The sequence below is a fragment of the Stegodyphus dumicola genome, chromosome 2 (genome assembly GCF_044657685.1).
Source record: "Stegodyphus dumicola isolate Sdum_Otavi_A_Nest chromosome 2, ASM4465768v1".
In the NCBI taxonomy this organism is placed as follows: Eukaryota; Metazoa; Arthropoda; class Arachnida; order Araneae; family Eresidae; genus Stegodyphus; species Stegodyphus dumicola.
The window spans coordinates 249,150,150-249,175,433 of NC_140769.1; the positions used below are offsets into that span (position 1 = coordinate 249,150,150).

The following is a 25,284-nucleotide window of genomic DNA, read 5'->3' on the forward strand; positions in this document are numbered from 1 at the left end:
ATGAAGTCTTTCTCAACATACTGACAATAATGTATTATATAATGACAAGTGATGCATAATTTTCTGAACTATATTATTATTTTTATTAGTTCTTATACTTAATTCTGCAAGTATAATTACAATAAACATAATTATGCACCGAGAAACAGAAAACAAGAATTTTTCTAGGTTTTACTAATAGAAAGTATGGTGATGATTTTTTTATTGTTTATGTAATTTAAAATTATTTAATTTTTTAGAAATTATTTTTGAAAATAATGCAAATAAAAATATACATTATCTTTAATTGCATAATGTACAGGGCCATATTTTTCATATTTTCATTCATTTCATATTTTTGCCTTTTTTTTTTTTTTTTTTTGTGCACAATTTAACAACTTTTGGTCTACTTGCAAAGCATTCAACTTACTTTGAGTTCAAGATATGGTTGTAGTTTCCTGCCCCAAAATAGCTAGTTTCTGTAGAATTTCTGACTCATATTCTTTGCATATGAAAATTCAGAGTTGTTTATTCAACTTTTCAAAACTGCAGTAAAGCCCGTTCATCCTCATTCCTTTAGAAATAAAAAGTAAGTTTGAGTGGACACAGTACGTAGGCAAAATATCGTGGAGATTCAGTCGTAAGATATGTGTGTAAAGAAAGTGTAAGCTTTTTTCTGCCTGGAAATAGATGTAAAGTAGTTGTAGTGGCTGAATAGCATATATTTTTCTTTCCTTTTGCAGTTCATCTGCAGCCACTAGTTATAGTCAGATTGGGCATCTGAACATATATTGTATAGTTTCTTTCTTCTGTTATTCCTTTAAAAATTTTATTGAAATAGGCTTTTATTAATAACCTCCACAAGTAAATTATGTAGGCTAATAAGAAGTTTGCTTTTTTGCAGTAATTTCAAGGGATGAGTGACAATACATCATGTGGAAATAAAATAATAATAAAAAGAACTCATGTATACATATAAACATGATTGAATCAAGTTATCTCTCTCTCTAAGCCACTTCATTGAAATGGCATATGCTGCATATTTTCCTGTTTTTATTTTCAATAAAATTATTGAAAAAGGTCAGAATACACAGTAAATATGCTTATTTTTCAGTTCTTGCTGTTATATGTTCAAATAACTGGAATGAATACAAATTTTCAAGGTGTGGACTTTGACATGATATTAGCTTTTTAAAGATATTAATATGATTAATTCTTAAGATATTTCTAAAAGTATTGTTTTCCGCATCTAATCATAATTCTTTCTTTCATATTTTTTTCAGAAATATGTTCGTGGCTTTGTTGCTCGCTCCAAATATCAGAAATCGCGCAAAAGTATCATCATTTGTCAATCATCGGTACGCAGGTGGTTTGCTAGGAAAGAACTCAAGAAACTGAAGGTGATTTTTTATAATGTGTATTGTATTCTCCTAATAATTATATCATTGATATTAATTACAATTGTATATTATAAAAGAGTTGATTCAGTTTATTTCTTGAATATTTTATCATAGAATGTCCTGTAGTTTAAATAAAATGGTATCTTTCCAGTATGAAAGGAAAATTTCATTTTTTATTTTCTACTTAATTAGAAAATTACAATTTTATTTTGTTAGTGTAATACTTTATGTAAATGCTTCCAATAATTATTTACATGCAGGTATTTAAATTGAATGCTGATATATATATGTATTTGCAGATTGAAGCTAAATCCGTAGAACATGTGAAGAAACTGAACAAAGGTTTAGAGAATAAGATCATCTCATTGCAACAAAAAATAGAAGAGTTGGTAAGTTTAAATTTAAAATTTTTGCTCTTATTATATAAACTAGTAAAATTGCTTTTTATGAACATGTAAGCATTCAGTTTCTTTATTTAGTGATTTAAACATTTCAAGTTTTATTCCAAAAAATATGTAAAATTTACAACACAAAAACATTTATATATGCTTACTTAATATTTTCATTTCTTTAAAAGCAGTAAACAGTTTTAACATAATGGAAGGACAAAAGTATTTTAAGCCATGCATATAAACTTAAGAGATTAAGCATTAATCATAGCACCATGAAAAAATTTGCTGCATGTGGAAGAATGTTATTACTACCATTCTAAGCTGTGTAGTGCAACCTACCTAGGATATCATATGATGTCAATTTGAGTGATAATGACTATGTCACTTCAGTGAATGTCAATTTTGAGTAATAATCTCTGTGTATTTGAAATTTAGTTTTTGGGCTGTTTTACTCAGATAAATTCTAGATATTCAACTTTATCATATAATGAAAAACATTACTTAATTTGATTCGTTTTTTGTCATCTCATTAGTGTACTTTTTTCAAGTTTTATTCATCATTGGCTGAGTAACTAAAGAAAATAAATGTCTCTAGATATTTCTCAGGTTTAGTGCTTCGTGGTTGTATAGAGTGGCTGCAGGGATATTTTAATTATGCTCCTCTTCTATGATGGAGCAAAAATGTTTTCTTAGAGAAAATTCTCAGTGAAATATCTTATCAATGAGATAACCCTTGAGTTTTGTTTTCTCCTTGTTTAATGTTACACTTTGGGAAGTTTTCATAGTTTCATTCTCTGGCCCCTATAGTTCGGTAACTGTAAAATTTTATGAATGTAATCAGCTGAAGCGTTAATATAGCTGTGCTGTTTTCAGAATTGGAAATAATCATTATCTTAAACAATAGTAAAAATTTTATCTTTATAAATCTAAATAACAACAGGAGGAAACTATATAGACTGATCATTATACTATTCTGAAAGGTATGGGCCCATGTTTCAAAAAACTGTATCTTTTTTGGAAGAATATTTGAAAAAATATACATTGAGAATAATTTATTTTGAGGTTTAAAGTGTTGAATTAGAATAAGTCAGTGCTTGCTCTTAAAAGTTGCTTACAGATAATTCTTAATTTATTGAACTTAGATTTAAATTTAGACTTATCACACCTTATATATAAAGGGTGAAGAAGAGGAGAAATGTAGAAAAACAAAGTCCTTGTTTTTAAGTTGCTGTAAGGCTATTGCATCCTTTCAAAAGCCATCAATTTATTAATTGTAAATTTTTCAATTCTGTGATGACTGTTCAGCATTTTAATTTTCAATTTCTTCTAAGTATTCTCATATTGACCTTCTCAGTATGTAAATATTCTAAAAGAATTAATAAATTGATGGCATTTTTAAGAATGCCAATAGTTTTCAAACCCACAAGACATATCAACTTTCGGACCAACAATGCTGGGCAATAGAGGAGTTCAGTGTTTCCTTTTTCCTAACATATGCCTCGTGTTCCTTAATGAGAAATTCTAAGGTATCTTAGTTTGACCAATGTAAAATAAATAAAAAGAGTAATATAAAAATTTTCTCCCCCTTTTCTTAAATTTTAAAAATTTTATTTATTTATTTATTTTCTTTCTTATTCTTTTTATATATATATATATAATAAAGGGGGAATCCTGATAATCAGTTCTTAATATTAAATTCTATATAGCTGATGGGAAAAATAGTTTGTTCTTTATAAGGATATGAATTAACTAATTTCTACAGCTGTAAACACTAAAAAGCATTTTTTAAATGGGAAAAAAAAAAAAAAAAAAAAAAAAGAGCATTTTTTTTATAGCTACATATAACTTTGTAGCTTAAAAGTAAATAAAAGTTTTGCATAAAATTATAATGTTAGTATAAAAATAGTTGAAAATAAAATCAGGAATTTATAGATATTTATCAAAGATATTTATCAAAATTATTCCTTGTAAGTGTACTAATCTGGTTTTGCTCAGTGTTTCTGTGAGCACAGCTCCATCGAAGAACCATTTTGTTTTAAAGATCTCATTCTACCACATAAATTAAATAAGATATTTCTGAATCCTTAAAATTGTATAATGAAATAAAGATGCTTGAAGGAGCATCCAATGATAAGTAGTTAAATGTAGTGAAAATGCCAGAATCAACCTAGAAATATAGCATTTTCCACAACAACAAAAGTATTGTTAAGGCACCTCAAAGGAAACATCTGTGAAATGTTTATTACTTTCACTAAGCAGATTTTACGTCCTTGAAAAACAGAAGGTATCACATGTGAGGAAAATATTTGTTTGAAAGCAGTCCAATGAAATAAATTCATAGCTTTGTTTTAAATAATTAAATCTATCTTTTACTAAATAAGTATAGTAGTCTGCATGTGGCATTAATTTTGCTGTGAAATAATATCCTAGCAATTTTTTTCCCTATATTTGGCTTTACCATTTTGAACAGCTCATTTTAAATATAAGATTTTTATGTTTAATAGCTTTAGTTTCTGGGAACTAATTCTTAAATTAATCAGCCTTTGTTAAATGTTTAGGCTTTGACTGTTTCGTGTATTTAACTGAAATCTGTATGTCAAGATCAGATTGCAGTTTGTTTCTAATGTTAAACCTTTTATATTTTTTAATTAAAAAAAATTTTTTTTGTAAATTTTTTGGAACATTAATAGTAAAACCTGCATTATGTTAGGCAGTAATCAGAAATTTTAAGATTGCACTTTTTTAAATTCATGCAAAATTTTGGTAATCTCTTAATCATACACTACTTTACTAATCTCAAAAATAGCGTTGTATGCAATTTGTTTAAATTTTTAAGTAAACAGGGTTTGAGTTAATAAATGGTATGCAAGCTCTTTTTCATTACCATGTGAAAATAAATTTTCATTTTAGTTATGCTTTTAATAACATAAATGTTAAGGTAAAATAACATGCCAAACAAATATTAATTTAGAAGTCAAACAACAATAATTAGCATTATATTTGAAAAATTTTCACAGGACTGGTTTTGAGGGTTTTACCAAACCATCATCCTTAGCTGCCAAAGTGCAAATGAATGAGATATGATATAAGCTAAGATTGGCTGGACATGAGTTAAGCTATTGATGAAACAAGAAAAGGTTGAAAGTAAAGATGGATTGGAATTAGGGTCATTAACTAGAACAGAAAGATTTTGTGAATGTGAAACGCCTCTAGAAAATCTAATTAACCAATGGAAGATGGTTTTTGAATAATTTTGGCTGCAGAAAATTTTTCGGACCAAGAGTGCTGGGCAACAGAGGACTTCAGCATTTCCTTTTTCCTAACATATGCCTCATGTTCCTTAATGAGAAACTTTAAGGTATCTTAGTTTGACCAATGTAAATTAAACCACACTGCCAAGGAATCCTGTAAATACCCCAGGAAATTATATCTAGAATGGGGTCCTTAAGTATGGAACTCGGAATTTTATTGATAAGAGAATAAACAATTCAAAAGTTAAATTTCTGTAAAATATGTACAATTTCATAGCTGATTGATGGAAAGAAAGGAATGACAGCAGAATTCTTATAATCTCCTGAAACGAGTGTGCCTTTCAGTGTGTCGAGATGAGAATTTTTTAATTGCTTGATTAATAATGTTGGATTGGAAAGCCCCTGTCAATAGCTACTGCTTTTAAATAATTTAGTTCTTGATCAAGAGCCAATTTGGAGGAGCAAACTTGAAGTGCGTGGAAAACAAAGGAATAAACTGAAGCTAACTTTTGCTTAGTGGGATGACATGATTTGAAATATGGTGGAAGGCAAACCAATGAAGATTTATGGTAAACTGTAGTACTGAAGTTGGGTGTGTTATGTGTGACCTAAATGTCGAGGAATGGAAGAGAATTGCATGTCTCAAGTTCAAAAGTGAACTGAATTGCAGGATCAGTGGAATTCATTATTGAAAGAACATTGTTTCAATCAGTTTTATTACTGTCAAACAGAGTAAAAGTATCATCTGCATACTGGAACCATACTGGGAAGTTTAAAATTTTAAAGAATTTTGATTCGTAATAATGCACATAGATATCAGTCAGGAGGGGATTAAGGGGGCTTCCCATGGTTAATCTCTCAGTTTACTTATAATACTTATTTTGGAAAACAAAATACATTTATTTCAAACAGAGCTGAGTGAGGAAAATTAGCTCATCAATCTCAATGCAGGAAAAATTAAATTCATGAAGTCTGGTTTCTAGACATCTTATTTCACCCTCCACTGGAACATTGGTGAATAATGATTTTACATCAAAAGAAACCATGGGTAAATTTCTAGGAGAAATGCTTTTACCTTTTTTTACAAACTCTGTTGAACATTTTATGGTGTAAATGTTATTGTCTAATAGAGTTAAAAATCTAGAAACTAAATATTTAGCTAACGGATGCGAGGCAGTGCCTAAATTTGACACAGTAGGGTGGAAAGGAATACCACGTTTATGAATTTTGGGAAGAGCATATAATCTGGCAAAGTTTGCAACAGGTGGGATAAGCGACTGTTTTAAGTAAGTCAAAAGGATTTGTGAAGATCTGATAACACAGATTTTTTTTTTTTTTTTTTTTTTTTTCTAAATTAACATAAATGATGGTAATTTAGTTGCATGTAAAATTAGGAAGGATTAAAAAAGTTTACTTGAAGTTACAATCAAGTATCTAAAAACATCCATCACAAAAATGCAATTATTTATTTATTATTTTTTATTATTTTATTATTTTTTTCAAGGAAGGAATAAAAGCATGTTAATTAAAAACAAATTTTTTTAATAGTTGAGAGAGAATAAGAACTTGCAAACAAAACAGATTGATACTAAGGAAGTGACAGCTCAAGTTGAGCATATCAAGCAGTTGGAAGGTACAGTAAAAGCTTATGACAACCGAGTAGCAGAATTGGTACAGACAGTTGCAATGTTGAAAGCTGAAAATGAACAGTTGCGCAATGAGAAAGAAGACGTTATTACCGAAAAGAATCTCCTGAAACTCGAAAAAGATGAAGTGAGTTTTTTAAAATCTTTTAATAACAGTTATTTTAGTTCACTAATTTATGTATTTGTTCCTGAATTATGATAGTGTTTGCACTTCATACTGTTTGAAATGCTAGAAAATTATAATTAATTATATTGGTAAAATATTTTTAAGGCATAGAAATTTTATTTATTTATTTTAAAATTTTGTATGCAAATTGTTACTAAATTTTTTAAACTCTTTTTAATTTATTTTTTATTAATTTTTTAAGCATTTATCTCCAGAAGGTAGCTCTCTTTCAAAAGCTGCAGAACTATATTAAAAACTGTAGGTAATAATTCCATGCACAGCTAGAAATAGGATTTTATAACACCACACCAGTTTAAACACACTTTAAAGCACTTGAAAATATAACATCACTGGTATCCAATGTAGTTTTAAAATGGGAAACGCTGGAAATCCTTACCTTTGTGATATGTGCAAACACAAACAATGTATAAAAATGAAGATAATCATTTTGCACATAGGTCTAGAACTGCCTCTCCTCTCAGAATGCATTTTGTTTTACTTCAGCTCAAAGTGACATATAACCCATCCATCTCCATGTTATAAGCCAGCCTTGAACTTGGGTAGCAACAGTAAAATTTATCATGTAGGTGGGATCAAGAAATTTCTTTTGCGCTTCGCGCTTACTTCTTGAACCACATTCATACTTTCTTTGGACACCCCCCTGTTTTAAGGATTGTTTTTAGAGATTAAATCTAATTTTAGATTGAATCTTAATTACTATCGCAGTGATGTAAATAGTACAGGATGTATGATTATATGTAAGGGTATATTGGAAAATTAGCTTTTCAAAAAAAAAAAAAAAAAAAATTTCCCTTCATAACTGTAAACATCAAAATTGGTTAAAAAATAAATAATATTGTTAGAGTAAAGCAAAACATTATCATAAATCAGTGAAAAGAAGAGTTTCTGATTTACAGTCATTTTATACTTTATTCAGTTTTAATTAGATTGTAAATCAGGCTTAAAAAGCACTATTTGTGCATGTGTGTGCATTTATACACTTACATTTATAAAGTCCATTTTTAAATTGCTTATGTGAATTTAAGGTATTAATAATTTGTATTTTATTTATCATTAAATTGCCCTAAATAATTAGCTATGAAGAACATTTGCTTATAGAAAGAATATTCCATGGTGTGCATATGCGTATTCCAAGGTGTACATAATTTGGATACATATCTCTGCTGTTGAGTTGATGTAAAATTGAATTTTTGTTCCTTTGAAACTTTAAGTATGGTGAAGATAAGATGAAATTAATTTTAGCTGCACTCAAAGCTTTTATGAATAAAAGGTCAAGCTGTGGCATATATTAGTATGTTATTTAAATTGTATTGTGTAAGAATCTTGTATAAGCTAGTTCAATATACCCGTACGCACCATTTTAATTTGTATAATTTTGTTAACAGATTGTAGAACATTTGAATAAGGATAACATTAAACTGAAAGAAGATTTAGACAGAATGAATGAATTTATTAAAGCCAAGGAAAAAGGTGCCATTGGTATGTAAAGTTTCAGTATGGTTTTGTATAATACACAACTTCCAGTCATTCAGTATGCATTATCTAGGCAATTAAAGCTTAGTATTGTAAATCAGGTAATAGTAAGTAAAATATATTAGTTCTTAAAGTATGAAAATCTTAAGTATAAGAATTATTGTAGGGAACCTAATATAAATTAATAAAAATGATATTGACATAAAATTTATCATAAATTTTAATTTTTCTAAGTCCACTATTCCGCTATTTGTAAAATTAACAGTTAAATTTAGGAATGCATTTCATTCATAGTATCTTTTAATGTAGAGCATATTATGGTATTCTTTCATAATCAATCGTCAAAATGTTCTTTTGTAAGTCAGGATATGCAGTGATTTTATGAAATTAGTTATCTTGTAATCTTTTATCTTCATTTTCAGGAAAATAAATTTTGCTCTGTTTTATAAATTGCAGAAGTTCTCATTTGTTCCATAATTTCCTTTTTTCTTTTCTTTTCTTTTCTTTTTTTTTTTTTTTTTTTTTTTTGAGCAAGCTGAAACATTTATAAAAATATAAAATAGCAGTCATTGTCTTGTAGTAGAAGACATTACTTATTGATTGGCAACAATGATGATAAATCTCTGTCAGCTTTCTAAAGAGGTTAAAATTTTATTAAAAATTTAGGCTAAATGTATGAGTTATGGTCAAGAAGCAGTGAGTATTTGCCCTCTCCCATCATAAAAAAGGATCACTACAAGAATGAGAACCACTGCTGTAAGAAAAAAGTAACAGAAAATATATGTGTTAAATCATTCTGTTACCTCTGTGTAAAAGAACTAATTTAAATGATTTATATTTCACTGTAAATAATGATTTTTTTTCCTAGGAAGGATTTAAAAAAAAGCTGTTGATGTAAATTTCAAAATGTGCAGTTTTCGTTGAAGAGCTGTGGATAATCCATGTCTGGCAGAAACAGTATAATAATATTCAGATCAAGCCAAAATGATTTAAATTTTGAAAATAGGGTTATTGAGTTTTTTTTTTTTTGTTTTTTGTTTTTTTGTTTTATGAAGTTGAAAATGTAAACTACAAAAATTAGAAATATGTTGTGGGGCTCACTCTTTAATTTGACTTAAATTCCTTAGCTTAGATTTACAAGTGAGTTATCATTCCATCTGTGAAATTACAACAAAATCCTAAGAAGATTTTACATAACCTTTTTATTAAATGCTTGAACTTAACAATTGTACGATTTGTGCATACAAATTAAAATTCCTCTGTTTGCATGTATTAGATAACAAAGGTAAATTCACAAACACTGCCATAATTCACATTTTAAAGTGAATCATAGGAGAAGAGTAATACAAATGGCCTAACTGAGTCTTGGCTTAAATTTTGTCTGCAACTTAACTTCAGCTAGTAAAATGGCTAATGCTGGATAACTAATGTAGCAGAGCTGGGTCAGAAAAAAATATAACTGCAATCATCACTACAAAAATTTTTATCTGCCAAATTTTCAAAAATTCCAACTTAAATACCCATATTGCATCCTAGTGAGAGCTTGCAAAGAGGAGAATTGATAAAATAGATTTAAATCATAGTTTGGTTTGGTTTATTGGGATTACGGCAAAACACACTGGGGCTATCTGCCCAAGTGGAGGACTTTATAAGGGAAACTTGCTTATATACATGTTACACATGAGGATATACATGTATACATTTTACACATGCAGCCAAGCAACCAGCCTGCTTGCCTGAAATCAAAACCAAGGTTGGAACTACCAGAGTTCAGCGACCTTCACCACTCGGCCGCTGGTTGGCCCAGATTTAAATCAAACGGAAATGGGTTAATTAACATAAACTGTACAATATATCTAAAATTTCGTCTTTCAGGAGTACTACTGGAAAGTTTTCTTATTTTTTAAAAGTATACAGACATTTTGTTTTCTTACTTTGTATCAATTTAAACAAATAATTTCATGAATGTGTTTCTTTAGTATTTTATGAACAACTTTTTCTATGAATAATCCTGCCCCCCTTCCCAAAAAAATCAAGGAATCTTTTAAAAATAATTTTTCAGTAGCTCCTCTAGTCTTAATTTCAATGATTTATTATTGCCGTTTGTGCATTTTAAAATCATTTAAATAAAGGATATTTCATATTATGAATAAACATGTTTATTATGATGGGGAAATTTGATTTACATATACAATTTTAAAGGCTTCATTTTATCTCATTTTCGTCATTTATAAGGAAAAAGAGTTCTTTTTTATGATACTATAATGTATGATATATTATTCATACTTCATCTTGAAAAATTCTATTAACTTCTTTATGATTTGTTTTTTTTTATAATGTGATTTTCTTACAATTGCAGAGATTCTGGAAAGTGAAAAAAGGCTTTTGCTAGAGGAGTTTTCTGCTGAACGTGCTGCATATCAAAAATTATTGAAAGAAAATGCACGACTTGAACAGCGCTATGAAAACTTACAGAATGAAATGATTCGCATTCGTGGGACTGGCATGGGTCACAACAGAACACCTTCCAATGTCAGTCTAGTCAGTGTTAAAAGTGATGCTACAGAAGTTGTCAGAGATGACATTTCAGATACACATGACGAGGTATGAATTTATATTTTGTTCTGCATGTAAAATATTTTTTGTACTAAATGCTAAAAAATTTTCATACATAAAATGCTACTATTCTTAAAAATTGTTAGAAATAAAAATTTAATATCTCTGTTATTCTACTGTTTATATTTCATCAGTGTGTATGTGTATCCACTCTGTGATCTATATATTCATCAGAGGATATATCTATTAATATTTATATATATATTAATTTGATTTAAAATTTGTGTAACAAATTTCTTTCTCTTCTTAAAATTCATACTCTTAATAAAAATGCTAAAGGTATATATTTTTTTATTCATTAGTTTGAATTCACATGCTCTTTTAGTAGTTGATATTGTCAAATAGAGTAGTGAGTAGTTAGTAGTATAGTTTTATGCTTTCTTCGCTGAATTTTAAATACTTAATATACAATGGACTCTCATCAGTTTGAAGTCGTAGGCACTGGTGAAACTGTTCGGATTATTGGAAAATTGAATTATCAAAAGCAATCTGAAAATTTAAAGAAGTTTACCAAAATATAAAATGAAAAATTTTATTAAAAAAAAATTAAGAGGGCAATTTTTTTTTTTTTTTTTTAATTTTATCTTCAAAATGCAACATAAATATCTATATTAGTATAAAAAGATTTAACCAATAGTTGCTTGTTTAGTTGTATAATTTTAGATGTTTTCAATCAGTTTTTCAATAGGGATTTTCAAATAGGAATTCATTTAGGCAAATATATTCATTTTGTTCCATATTCTGTTGCTATTTCTGATTTAGATCACTTACAGTATTTTTAAATTTCTGCTAGTTCTAATTTGTTTTCTCCATATAAAGCTGTTTTACACCATGTAAATTTCATAAGAAATATTTGTATAAGTATTCCCCCCCCCCCAAAAAAAAAAGAAAAAAAATTAATTATTCAAAGGTTCTGAAGATGGTGGCTAACAGGCAGAATAGATATAAAAATATTTTTTATGTACTAGAAAGATACAAGTAGAGGAATTTGTGTAAAGAACGCATGAAAAGCCTGAAGTATACTAGGATGGTTAAGGATGTAAATGAGTGTATAGTCATGTTTTAAGCAATACAAAAAATAAATTTAGTAATAATAATAACAATAAATTATAGTTTTTATTTTTATCAAAAGGAAAGTCAGTCAAAGGAATATCAGTTTGAATAAAGTTAAATTAATTGCATTTTAACATAACTGATACTTTTTAGACTTCAGATTTTGTTCAAATTAACTGAAATTTTGAATTGTCCAGTTTCAGATTAATGAGAGTTTACTTCATTTAGTTGAGAAAGAGTCAGCTAAATTGTCATAAATTTCCTTAACATAAAATGGTTTCTTTATATTTTATTAACGTTAAAATAGAAGTTATTTATAGAATTGTACTGAATAGAATTTCTTGCTGTCACTAATGTTACTACAGAAAAATATGTAACTAATATTAAAATAGAAATGATAAATTTTTAGCAGGATGCAGTTAATATTACTTGACTGTAAGGCAATTTACAGTGCAGTAGTGGTAAATGTTGCCCTAGGGAACCAATTAAAAATGAAATGTCTCAAAAGTTGTCTATTAAATAAAAATTTTATATAGATTTGGAATGAAAAAAAAATTCTGCAGGTTTTGAAGTATATATAATTATAAATTACTGTACTTTATATGTAAATGATTCGTTTTCTGTATTTTTGCAAAATTTAAATGCTTTATATCCTTTTAATTTTGGTTATTAACTGAATCTTGGTGAAGAGCATTTTATATCATTATATATATGTATTATTTGCATGCAGGATGTAGGTTATGGATCTATTCGGTCAAAAGAATCAGACTCCTCGCATTTAAAATTGGATGATGTGAAATGGGATGTTAGTAAAGATGTCAGTCCTGATGATGATGAAGCTAGAGTAAGTAGGTTTTTTTTTAGTATCTAATAAATAATGCTATTCCAAAAGTATGGCCGTAATGAAATTCTCTTCTCATTGCTCTGAGACATGAGGCAATAAAAACACATATCAGCATGTGTAATATTATAGTCTCTTAAAAATAAAATATTGAGTTGGAGTTAACATACTATTTCATAATAGCTGTACACTTAAGATATTTAATAATATACTGAGAATGATACTTACCTGCTAGTTTAGAGTGAGAAGAGGTTTCTCTGAGAAATATATTGCATTCATAATATTGATTTTAAGTTGTGGGAATACCACCTTGTTTGATAGGGTGGTTAGAGGAGTTGACTGCTATAGCTCTGGGTTAAAATCCTAGAAAAGAGAGGGACATTCATATTTGCTGGTTGCCACAGCATTGTTTGTGTAGAGGCAAGTAAATGATTAATAGGTTCAGCCATTTCTAATGCATATTTAACAAGGTAACAGCAAGACTGAAAAAAGTGAAAGAATTATACGTTATGATTCTATCATTTCAAATATAGCCATGAAAATATGATGGTAGTCTTGTTTCTGTTATTTGAGAAATGCTGGGTAATGAATAAAAAAAATGAATTTCAGAAGAGATTTTGAATAGAAATGAATGGCATTTTTGAAAAATTGTTTCGAGTACTTGTCGTAGAGCTGATATATCACCAAACGTAGTTTTATATTGTTTAAAATTTACAACACATTCAAGTTGTTCTAGAGTTTGTGTAATATATCCCTATAAACTCGGTAACTTGAGTTTTACTGTTTCAGTTTCACTTATCATATGCATAATGTATATGATTAGTACTTACAGTGTAAATATTTGTTTGTTAAATGAGAATTTAAGACAGTTCAGGTTTTTTTTTTTTTTATTATTATTATTATTTTATGCCCCCTAACATAGCATAATATTTCAGCAGCCAACCTGCTATTGTTTGTTATAAAATTTTTGCAATGCAGTTATTTTATTTTGGAAATCTTTTGAAAGAGGGGGATAAGCTTTTTATGTCTTGAATTAAAACATTTAGGAAAAGAATGTTTGAGAAAATTTTCTTTCCTGTTTGTTACTTTGTGATAGATTTTTGTTCAGAATTATATGAATGTGTTATTTGATTGGAAATAATTTTGGTAATGTGTAAATTTGTATAAATCTTAAATTTTTCAGTTTCTGCTGTATACAGCACTTTATTTATAACATATACTATATGATAAACAAAATCTGTATATCTTTAGGAGATATTAATACTACAGTATGAGCTCAGACAGGTGTATATGAAGCAGACAAGCTCATAGTTATAATTATAAAGCTTGAAAATGCAAAATGAGAGGAAAATATGATCGAAATTAACTTTGAGTTGGTGAAATGATTAAATTTTACTGATGCAGGAAATCTGTTGAAAAACATTTTGCGGTGGTAAACATTTTCCATTCTTCTGGAAATAATGCAATTATGAAGGAACATGTAGGAGCTACAACTGTGCGACTACTATCTGATTGATCACATCATCAGTCAGAGACTAGAGAAATGGGTTGTGAAACAATTCTGCCCAGAACTGGCAGAAAACATTTCATACTAAATTACAAAGTACTTCTAGCTATATCATTAGCACCAATTACAATTCTTCGAGAATTGACATTACATCTGTTCTGATTTGTTTCATTTTGAATATAAATATCTCAGCATGAGATGTTAGGAACAGAATTGTTTTACAAGGCATTATTTCATAATTTAATTTTTTAATGTATATATATATATTAATTTATAGGTTACATTTGTTTATCTGTTATTTAGTATAATATTTCTGCTTTTAATAGTATTTGCTTAATTGGTCTAAAATTAGTCCATTAGATTTAAAGAGAGTGTTAAATTTTTTTCTGAACTATAGATGATGAAGTATCTGAAATTATAGTTAATTAATAGTTAGGCATGTGAATATGTGTGCATGAATCATTTAGAATTACATTACATATTTTATTAGTACATGGCTTAAAATGTATGTCATCATTTGTAGCTGGATTCAGAAGATTCAGGAAAAGATCTAGTGGATGTCACACTTGTGTTAAAACTTCAACAGAAATTAAAAACCTTGGAATCTGAAAAGGCTCGTTTAGAAAAGAAAGTTGAAAGTTTAGAAGCAAAAGAAGAAGAATCACCTAAAGAAGAAAAACTAATTAATGATGCTATCCGGGTATTTATATAGGTCTTACTTGAACAATATCTATTAAATTTATAAAGAAGAAAGTTTTATTATATAGTATCAAATTGTACATTTAAGTATAGTTAACAAAAAAATTAATTATTAGAATTTTCAATAAAGAAGATATTTTTTAAAATAGATATGCAGTTAAAAAATATGTTTGATTTTTTTATGTTTTTTTTTCCCAGAAATGTATGGAAAATTTAAGTCATATGTTTAAGTACTAAAAATAGAAGAGGGGGGGGGGAAAAGTAAAATTTAAATGTGAGTGAAAAACAAAAACATGTAAATTCAACATAAATAGCAAATGTAATGTACATAGGAGTAAAAAATGCATTCTAAAAGGAAAACATTTTAATCGATTAAATGTATTGTTTAGTAATGTAAATCAGTGTAAAACAAAAACCAAGTGCTTTTATTATTTTGTATAAAAGTGCAAAATTTTGAAGATTAAGGACTTCAGACATTGAAATGCATAATTTCCTTATTTAAATTTTCATTTCCTTATTATTTTCTTTATTTAATTTTCATAAGTTTATTTATTTAGTTTTTTATTCCTTTAATTATTGTGTGTTTTATGTTGTTTTAATGAAAATTAATTATATGTGTATGGTTTATATTTTAAGAAAAATTCATCATAATGATATATTTTGAAGAACATAAAATTATTTGTTTTTGATTCTCATTTTTTCAATTAATTAATTGGATGTAGCATTGCATGCAGGTCGACTACACAATCTGAAAGTAGCTGATGACCCAAAATATTTTTTTAAATAAAATTTTGAAGCATTTTTAACAAATAAATAAATAAATCTAAAACTAAAATTAATTTTCACTTACTAAATATTTACCAAAACATACATTTAAAAAAAAAAAAATTCAAATTTATGTTAGTTTTCTTTATGAAATTTAAAGGTTGGTACCTCTAAAAAATTTCTGTTGGTTATACTTTGTAATTCAAGCATATTGACACTTAAATATTTAATTTTCAGGGTGACATTTATTTCTGGTAATTCCAATATATTGAATTAATCATTATTACTTTTAACCTTAACCAGAAAATTAAAGAGTAGTGAAGCGGCTGCCAGGGCAAACTAAATTTACTGATTGTACCGACATGGAAAATTCTACCCCCTTTCTAGTCTGTCTTTTTTTTTTTCCTCTCCTTTCAGTAGCACATGAGATAAATCGATATTTTTATGTGTCTAAACTATAAGCATTGTATCTGCAACAAATATATAACTGAAATGTATTTTCAGGCTACGAGTTTGAAACTGCTGCAATAGTTTAAATGTCACAAGTTTGAGACCACTGAGTTAGTTCAGATTAGCAATCGTTTTGTATTATTATTATTAAATAATACAGTTTTTCATTCCCAAACTTAAGATGTATATATATATTTGCAAATGGAAAACTGTTATTTAAGGATTTAATATGGCAATAAAATTGAATTTAAATAGCATTAATTTTTATTAGTCGTTTTTTGTAGTAGTAGTAGTAGTGTTTCAAAATGCTTAGTTATTTTGAGTAAAAATGCTTAGTTATTTTGAGTAGTTTATGTGTAGTTAATGTCCAATTTCTCTTAGAATTAATAGAGACAGCTAAGGTAGTTAAGTAGGTATAGATTTCAATATTTATGTTTCATAACAACATGATAAACTTTACATAGCATATAATTTCTTCTCGTGGTTGACAGGTTTAGAAATTCACATGTAATTTGTAAAAATTTTGTCTATTTTTGCATAAATAAAATAGTTATAAACATTGTAGGTTAATTATTTTAATTATTTGTAATTTTTAATTATGTTTTCTTTTAATAGTATGCAAAATATGTTTAGTTTAGTGCATTAAATTTTAGTGTATTGCAAAAAACTGGTTTAAAAGTTTTACAATAATCAAAAGATAAATATCACGTGAAAAAAAACAGTTTCAGAAATGTATGTGAAAAAATTTTAAACTGCCCATGTGAAAGTATTATTTTAACTATTTATTGAACTAATTGAAAATTTTGTTATAAAAAAATGTGAAATGAATTACCATATGATAATGTAATATGTTTTTAAGATTTCAAGCTCTTCTAATTTTATTATTTATATCTCTTTTTTTATATTTATTTTAAAATTTATTATATTTGAAATATCAGTGTAATGTACATTTTCCTTCCAATCTGAGAAACAGAAAGCATGCTTTCTGATATGTGGAAGTCAGTAGTATTTCTCAAATTTTTAGTAGGGCCAGTCTGCTGTCTTAAAGCGTTATCACATTAGCTGTTTGTTGCTGGAACAAAACGTTTGCAGCAACAGTTCTGAGAAACGGCCTTTGGCGAAATAGGGTACCCTCTTCACTTGGTAAACAGGCTGAAAGCCAAAGAAGAATCAGTTATCGCTCAGATTGGCGAAAGTGACGTTTTCTTTCAAGTGACATTCGCTTCTTCGTGTTGTTTTGTATCGCTCACACGCTTTTCGTTTTAAACTTTATTGTTAGTAATGGAAGATAATAGAAAGGTGATTATCAAGTTAATCACTTTGATCTCCACTCTGGCACTTCATGTAACAGATAAACACACTTCCGGTTATAGCAATCAATTACATCAGTAACAGCCAAATTCTGTATACACTAAGAATAGTTTAAAAACATGTGCTGGATAAGTCTATTTATCACACATCGCTTATGTGTATTTTCTGTTGTCTGCATTTCAATGAAAATTTGATGGCTCACTGGAAAATTTGTGACCTGGTGAAAGCATTTTTTGACTAACTTTATGGCTCATAATTACTGTTCTGTCCATTCAAACAAACAGACAAAAAAAAAAAAAAAAAAAGACCTTTTATGACAAAAATCTATATGGCTGATATTTAGCTCCTCACAGCCAGCAGATACTATTCAGCAAAATGAAAATCAAATAAAGCATATGAATACATGAGCAATCAAACATGTGCGAGTTGTTTACTGTCCCATAGAACATTCGGTAATATACCTAAAACACATTAATTATACCAACTCTAGAAATTAGGTGTTCACATCATGAGTTTGTTTTATGGTTTGGTTTATTGAGATTACAGCAAAGCACACTAGGGCTATCTGCCTAAGGGAAGGGATGCCTTCGTGGAGGACTTTCTAAGGGAAACTGGCTCGTATACATGTTACACTTGGAGAAAACCAAGAAAGCGCCATGCAGCCAGCCCGTTCGCGGAATTCGAACCTCGGACCGAACTACCAGTGTTCAGCGACTTTACCACTCGGCCGATGGTGGGCTCAGTTTGTTTTATGTGATTACCGCAAAGCATCCAGGGATAACAACAGGAGGGATCCCTTTGTAGAAGATTTTTTAAAACTGGCTCGTATACCAGTTACAAATGGGGCAAACCAAGGAAACGTCATGTAGCTAGCCCGTTCGCGGCATTCTAACCTAAGACAGAACTACCAGTGTTCAACGACGCTTCGGCCACTAGTAGGCCCATGCACTTAATTGGAAAGTGCAATTCATTATGTAAACAGACATGAAGGTGATAATCAGTTGTGCACTGTTTTAAGTAATCAAATGTTATAAATGCACAGCTGTTACATTTCGTATTATTTATTAGTCATGTTTTTATTATGTAGATCATACGTATGATATAATTATGAATTTAACCAATAACAAAATGTGTACACTCTTTAGTTCTCAAATACTCATCAATTATTTTTCAACTGATTATTACATACCCATAATAATTTGCAAAGAACTGATAACTATAGTTGCTGCCAATTACATAATCATTATTTGAATTAAAAATAACTTCAAATAAACTTCTTGGCAATGTTCATTTTTGTATTCATACATACATGTCATAATAAGAGCAAAGGAAAAGACGGAGCACTGTAGATGCGTAGTTACCCTATATTGAAGAAGAGTAATCTGATTGCGTCGTATTTAAAGAACTTGGCAGTCGAGGCAGTTTTAATTCCATTTTTATTTCCAATTGATATTTGTGGCCACAATCACTTGGCACTCTAGTCGTGCCTTTCCACAGAAGATTTACCTTTTTGATATTGTTGGGATCGAAAGCAAGCCAGCGGAATTACATCTTAGCAGAGTAAAGAGCAAAGCTGAAATGCGTAGTTATGAAAGATGGAAGCACGCGAAGAGAAAAGTTTCGGTTTACGATTCGGTGATTGGTTGTCAAGAGGCATCTGGTATTAACGGTTATGTAAGATCGCATGATTAATTTGAATGATGCAATGCAGATAAGTTATTACGATTTTAGAATAGAGAGGAAGAATTAATGTTTATAGTTATATTATAATTCTGATTCATACATTTTTATCTTACATATCCCCCCCCCTTCGAAAAGAAAAAGGCGTAGCGATAGAGAAGCCTTTTTAAAGAGAAAGAGTTAAAGCACTAGCAAATGTTAAAAAAAAAAAAAAAAAAAAAAAAAAAAAAAAAAAAAAAACATAAGTCATCAAATTTTTGTTCTGTAAAGTATAATTTATAAATTTTTTTAAATAAATTTTTAATTTTTAGAGTCCTATTGAATTTTTCACCATTTCAGTCCAAAAGTCTTTTTGTTTCAGAATTCACATAATCATAATTCTTCAGGGAAGGTTCTTGTTATTGCAGAATATCACAAAAACTTTTACATAATCATTACTTATAGTTAAATGTAATGCACATAAATATTTATGATACTTATTTCTATACTGATAAATTATAATTTAACATTATAAATAACGAGAAGATTTTCAGAATTTATGGTTTCACCTTTATCATCTTTCCATTTACAATTCCTGATTTTACCAAATTGGAAGCCTCGCAATACTTCTAAACAAACATATCCATCAATAGGGCTGTCCTCTTGAGCTAACCAGTGTGTTCTCTGCACTAGTGGGCCAGGGTGCCTAGGCAGTTACTTGAAAAGGCCTCCGTTCCTCGCATTAAGGTAACTGGCCTTTGAGAACTGCACTAATACATTCCATAATAAAAAAAATATAATTATAATAATAATAATATAAAAAATTTTCACACACTCATAAAATGAGAGCCTCCAACATTATCTTGCATGAAGAGGGTAATAGGAACAACTGTACAGAGGTAATTACAGGCCTCTGTTGAAGGAACCAGTACACCCTCATCATACTATACTTAACACACAATAACCCATAAATTTTAACATGCATTTATCATAACTTCATATTACATATCTGTAATAATTTCACTTATTTTAACATCTTTATTTTTAGAATAATTATAAAATTCGTATTCAAAATTCTCAACACAATTCCAAAAACATAAAAACTTTTATCTTAATATCCTTCCCTATGAATATAGCTTAAAATTAATTACTTAATTTGCTCACACATAATTATGAAAAATTAGAAAAATTAATGAACAAGAATTTCAGATTTTCTCAAAACAAATTGCAGATTTTAACCAAAGTTGAAATGAAAACTATAGAATTCGCAGCATATTAAATAATTTAGTTCCTGAGCTAGATTCACACGAATGTAATAATTTTTGAGCTGTTGAAAAAGCGGAAGTGCAAATAATTTTCTGTCGCACATGCTTGCAAACACTAACTCGGATCGACCTTGAACCCGCTGTAATGCTTAATTCCTAAACGATAACTCGCTGATGATTTTCTTTTTACTAGGCATTCGAACTTCTCAATTTATCGAGATATTACTTTTAATCTTTAAACACTATGCGTGATTATTTTTTGAAGCACTTGCAAAACACCACAGCAGAAGAATGATCTGTTATTTTTTAAACACTGAAAAAACAAACTTGATGATTCACTTCGTTCACGTTATCTTGGATTTATCACAAAACGATGATTTGAAGAGCTGAATTAAATTTTCCATTGAGGTTTCAGGCTTCAGGAAACTATCCTACCGGCTTAATTGTCATAATAAGAGCAAAGGAAAAGACGGAGCACTGTAGATGCGTAGTTACCCTATATTGAAGAAGAGTAATCTGATTGCATCGTATTTAAAGAACTTGGCAGTCGAGGCAGTTTTAATTCCATTTTTATTTCCAATTGATATTTGTGGCCACAATCACTTGGCACTCTAGTCGTGCCTTTCCACAGAAGATTTACCTTTTTGATATTGTTGGGATCGAAAGCAAGCCAGCGGAACTACATCTTAGCAGAGTAAAGAGCAAAGCTGAAATGCGTAGTTATGAAAGATGGAAGCACGCGAAGAGAAAAGTTTCGGTTTACGATTCGGTGATTGGTTGTCAAGAGGCATCTGGTATTAACGGTTACGTAAGATCGCATGATTAATTTGAATGACGCAATGCAGATAAGTTATTACGATTTTAGAATAGAGAGGAAGAATTAATGTTTATAGTTATATTATAATTCTGATTCATACATTTTTATCTTACATACATATATATGTACACATCTAATAAGTCATATATTTACATACAGAGAGATGCGATGGTTTAGAAGTTGTTAATATATATTTATTAGTATTAATGTAATGAATAAGATTTATATTAATGAATGTATATACAAATGTTTTTCATCATGCATAATAATAAATCCATAAATTTCCAATGTTTCAATATGTAGCATTTACAATAAAAGTATAGTTTCTATTGTATTTATAATGCAAAAAGTATTTCATTAATAACATGAAAATAATAGATAAATTTAATGAGTATTCTCATTATTACATAAGCTGTGCTTTTCTCTTTTTATATATCTTTTATGCTGTTAAAAATGTGTCACTGATTATGCAATTAACAATTTAAAAGATAAGTAATTAGGAAAAAAGCCACGCATATACAAACGGATTTAAAAAAATTATTCAACTTAAATTTAAGAAATAAAATTCTATTATATAACAATGATAATACACGATCAGCACGAAATACGACAAATTTGGCGAACTTTTGGCGATGAACAATTTGTAAACAAATCCGAACTGCAAGAATGTCGTAAAATACTGTCAACTCTGAAATTTCCACGATTATATATTTAATGAATATATAAACATTTAAAAAATTACTCAGGCAGTTGTATTACAACAAAACAGCAATAATTAAATTGGCCTCTATTTCCACCGTCCGTGACTTCACAGTGAGAGCCATCGCCATATTGAAAGTTACCCGTGATCCTTCAGAAGCAGAACTTTCGTCTGATTGGTGGAACGTTCGAGGAACACGTCTCCAGCCGGAACATTTTCGGGAAAGTTTTAAATGTTGCTCGTAGCCGGGACACGTTCCTCCTAGCTATACGAAACATTTCTCGGAAGCCTGCCGCTTAAAGCCGTACTACTAGAATCTCGTTTCTCAGAATTGTCCCGAGTAAGCGCGCACGTCTATAGAAGTGATAGGGCCCTTAGAATGTATGTGAAATTTGACTTCAATTACACTCACAGTTTTTATTTTCTTTAAATAAGAAAGAGAAAGAAATATTTAGCTGTGTTAACTAATTAAAAATTTAGATACATATACGTTTTCAGAAATAATTTGGTAATTTTTTTTAATCCTTTTTTTTCATGCATACTTTATATATTAATTTGCTAATGAGATTTTTTATGAATTATGAGATAATTATGACTAACTAAACTAGAGTTTGTTTGAACTATACGTTTGTTTAACTTGAAAGGAAGCACAATTAATATTAAAACTATACGAGGTGTCCTGGCCCTTTTCGAACTATGCTTATATGATAATCTAGATGATTCTGTTGTGAGGATAATTTTATTTAAACAGTGGCATTATCAGTGGTTAAAAAGTCATCTTTGGTATTTTTCACTTTTTAAACAATAAGTTACTAAATACCTTACTAATTAAAATACGTTTTAAAGTAAGAGCTTATTAAACTTAATTTATAGAATTTAATTATTAGTTTAATATTTAGTGAATATTTCTCAAATTTTCCCACAAAATATTACCATTTTACAAATGACCTTTTTAACAATACAATAGTTTAATATATCATGAAATTATAACATTTTATATTAGATATATTTAATCTTCATAACTTTACATATAGGAAGTATGTTTTGTCATTTTATGTATTATTTTTAGTTAATTATAATATATCTGACAAACATTTTCTTTATTATTTTAGCTTCAAGATCTAGAAATGGAAAATTCAAAACTAAAGAATGATATTAATCGTTTGAGACAGTCTTTAGCAAAAGAAGATCCGTCGAATAAAGCTCAAGATTTACTTGGTGAGCATATAAATATTTTACATAATTTTACATAAAAACTTAATTTGTTTTTTAGACTTTACATATTAATACATAATTTTAGAGAATTGTGTGCATGTGACATGTATTTTATTGTTTGAATACTGTGTATCAAGTGTATATATTCATGTTTATATCTGCTGCAGTATTAGGATTGCTATATCTGCATTCCTAAATTGTGCTTAGAAAAATACATGGTCCCAGAAATGTACATTGCCCCAGAAGTGCTAAGCTAAAGTAAACGTAGACTCCAAACTAAACTAAAAAAAAAAAAAAAAACTCAGTGGCGCAAACAGCCCTAATGTGCCAAGGCCTGCAGTGCCCCAAAATGTGCTTTCTTGACCATATGCCCAGAACAAGTGCTCAGCTTGTCACAGGACCCCGAGAGTTTAGTCACTTACTCCAACCTGCAGCAAATCTTGTCAGTAGTCAACGTGCGAACAACATTTTTACAACTTTGAAAGTGTGCGCATAATACATGTTGTAATTAACCATTCATTAAATTTTAATTAATCACTAATTGTAATAAATTTTATTACATTTAAAATCCATATACATATAAAACTGGATAAATAAAAATGTCTTGTAAATTATATGCACATTTAATTATAAATTGTCATTTAACTCCTCAAGCATGTATATCCCTAAATCTACTAATATATGAGTAAAGCAAGTATTTTAAATCACTACTATTCATAGAAAAAATCAGAATCCATAAATCATATATCTCTATTCTGGATTATTCCACAGGGAAATAAAATTTTTTTTAAAAATTAGATAACCAAGAATAATACATATAAGTATTAAAAATACTTATAATTTACGAATTGAATAGATTTATGTGTAGCATGCTTAACAAGCTTAAGTTCTGATTTTGAGAATGTTTTTTTATAACACAGTTCTTCATTTGCCTGCATATTTATTTTTTCATTCAAAACTGCTTTGAGAATTTAAGAATCTAAATTTGGTCAAAATTCCATCTTGATTTTTTTTAACAGTAGAAAAAATTCTTTTGCAAGCTGCATTTGAATAAGGTATTATTAAGACAGCAAGCATTACAATAGGCAGTACTTTGTATTTAATACACCCATTCATATTTTTAATTTAGCAATTTCTCCCCATGCTATATCCATACACAAATCTACAATTTCTTTCAAATCACCTACATACACTTTCCACTTGATTAAAATATTTTTCATCAATGATGGATAGGAAAGTATTCATCAAGTAAAGAACAGATGAAAATGAAACATCATTTCTCAAGTTGATATCAGCAACTTCAGCATGTTTTAGAAATGGATCACTTAGTGGAAATTTATCTATTATATATGAACATGCAGTTACAAAAAAAGCTCACACTGAATTGAAAAATGATTTCACTTCACTTTCATTCAACTTGGCATTTTTTAAATATAATCTTGTTTCCGCACCAGTCACTAAATTTTCATTTTCTTTTTGTTTGCTATACTTCTAAAATGGAACAGCTGTTGGAGTAACATCTTCATTTTCTTTAGAAATTACTGATGGTTTTATGAATCTAACAAATAAATTCATTAAAAGTTAAATCCGGAAACATAGCTTTGAAAAGCTGTTTGGAATGATCAGAAACGGAAATCGGTAGATTATGTTCAATTAAAAATCGAACAAAATAACATTCAGCTTTTATAGCATCTGTTTCACCATCTTTTATTAAGAAATTCATTATTTCTTTAGATTTTACAGTGCCAAGTTCTTTATGCTTTTGAGAAAAAAAACATGCCGTTTACAGTCATCTTTTCTGCCATGTGCAACTGAGAAGTCTTTGTTGCATACACTGCAATGTTCATGATTCACAGAAATTTTGGTTGTTTTAATACAGGGAAGTTCTGAAGAATACGAATCTTTAAATTTCTGCTTTGATAATTTTAGCTTCTTCATTTGATCATTTTAGCTTCTTCTCATTTCCATTTCTGCATAATTAACAAAAAACTTCTACCTGAATCACAGCTCACAAGACACACGCTAAGCGCTGCCCGTCATTTAAACAATGGAGCCAAA

The 25,284-nt window shown here is 28.7% G+C and overlaps 1 protein-coding gene across 5 annotated transcripts in view; it reads left to right on the forward strand.

Annotated features, from left to right (window-relative positions):
* didum (dilute class unconventional myosin) overlaps positions 1-25,284 on the forward strand; it is a 148,002-nt gene that overhangs the window by 86,954 nt on the left and 35,764 nt on the right. For all 5 annotated transcript variants that reach the window (XM_085811997.1, XM_085812000.1, XM_085811999.1 and 2 more), the window contains 8 exons: positions 1,263-1,379; positions 1,679-1,768; positions 6,571-6,795; positions 8,241-8,334; positions 10,688-10,932; positions 12,728-12,841; positions 14,869-15,045; positions 23,124-23,229. In XM_085811997.1, the coding sequence (XP_085668123.1) occupies positions 1,263-1,379; positions 1,679-1,768; positions 6,571-6,795; positions 8,241-8,334; positions 10,688-10,932; positions 12,728-12,841; positions 14,869-15,045; positions 23,124-23,229 (1,168 nt within the window). The remainder of the gene's footprint in view (positions 1-1,262; positions 1,380-1,678; positions 1,769-6,570; positions 6,796-8,240; positions 8,335-10,687; positions 10,933-12,727; positions 12,842-14,868; positions 15,046-23,123; positions 23,230-25,284) is intronic.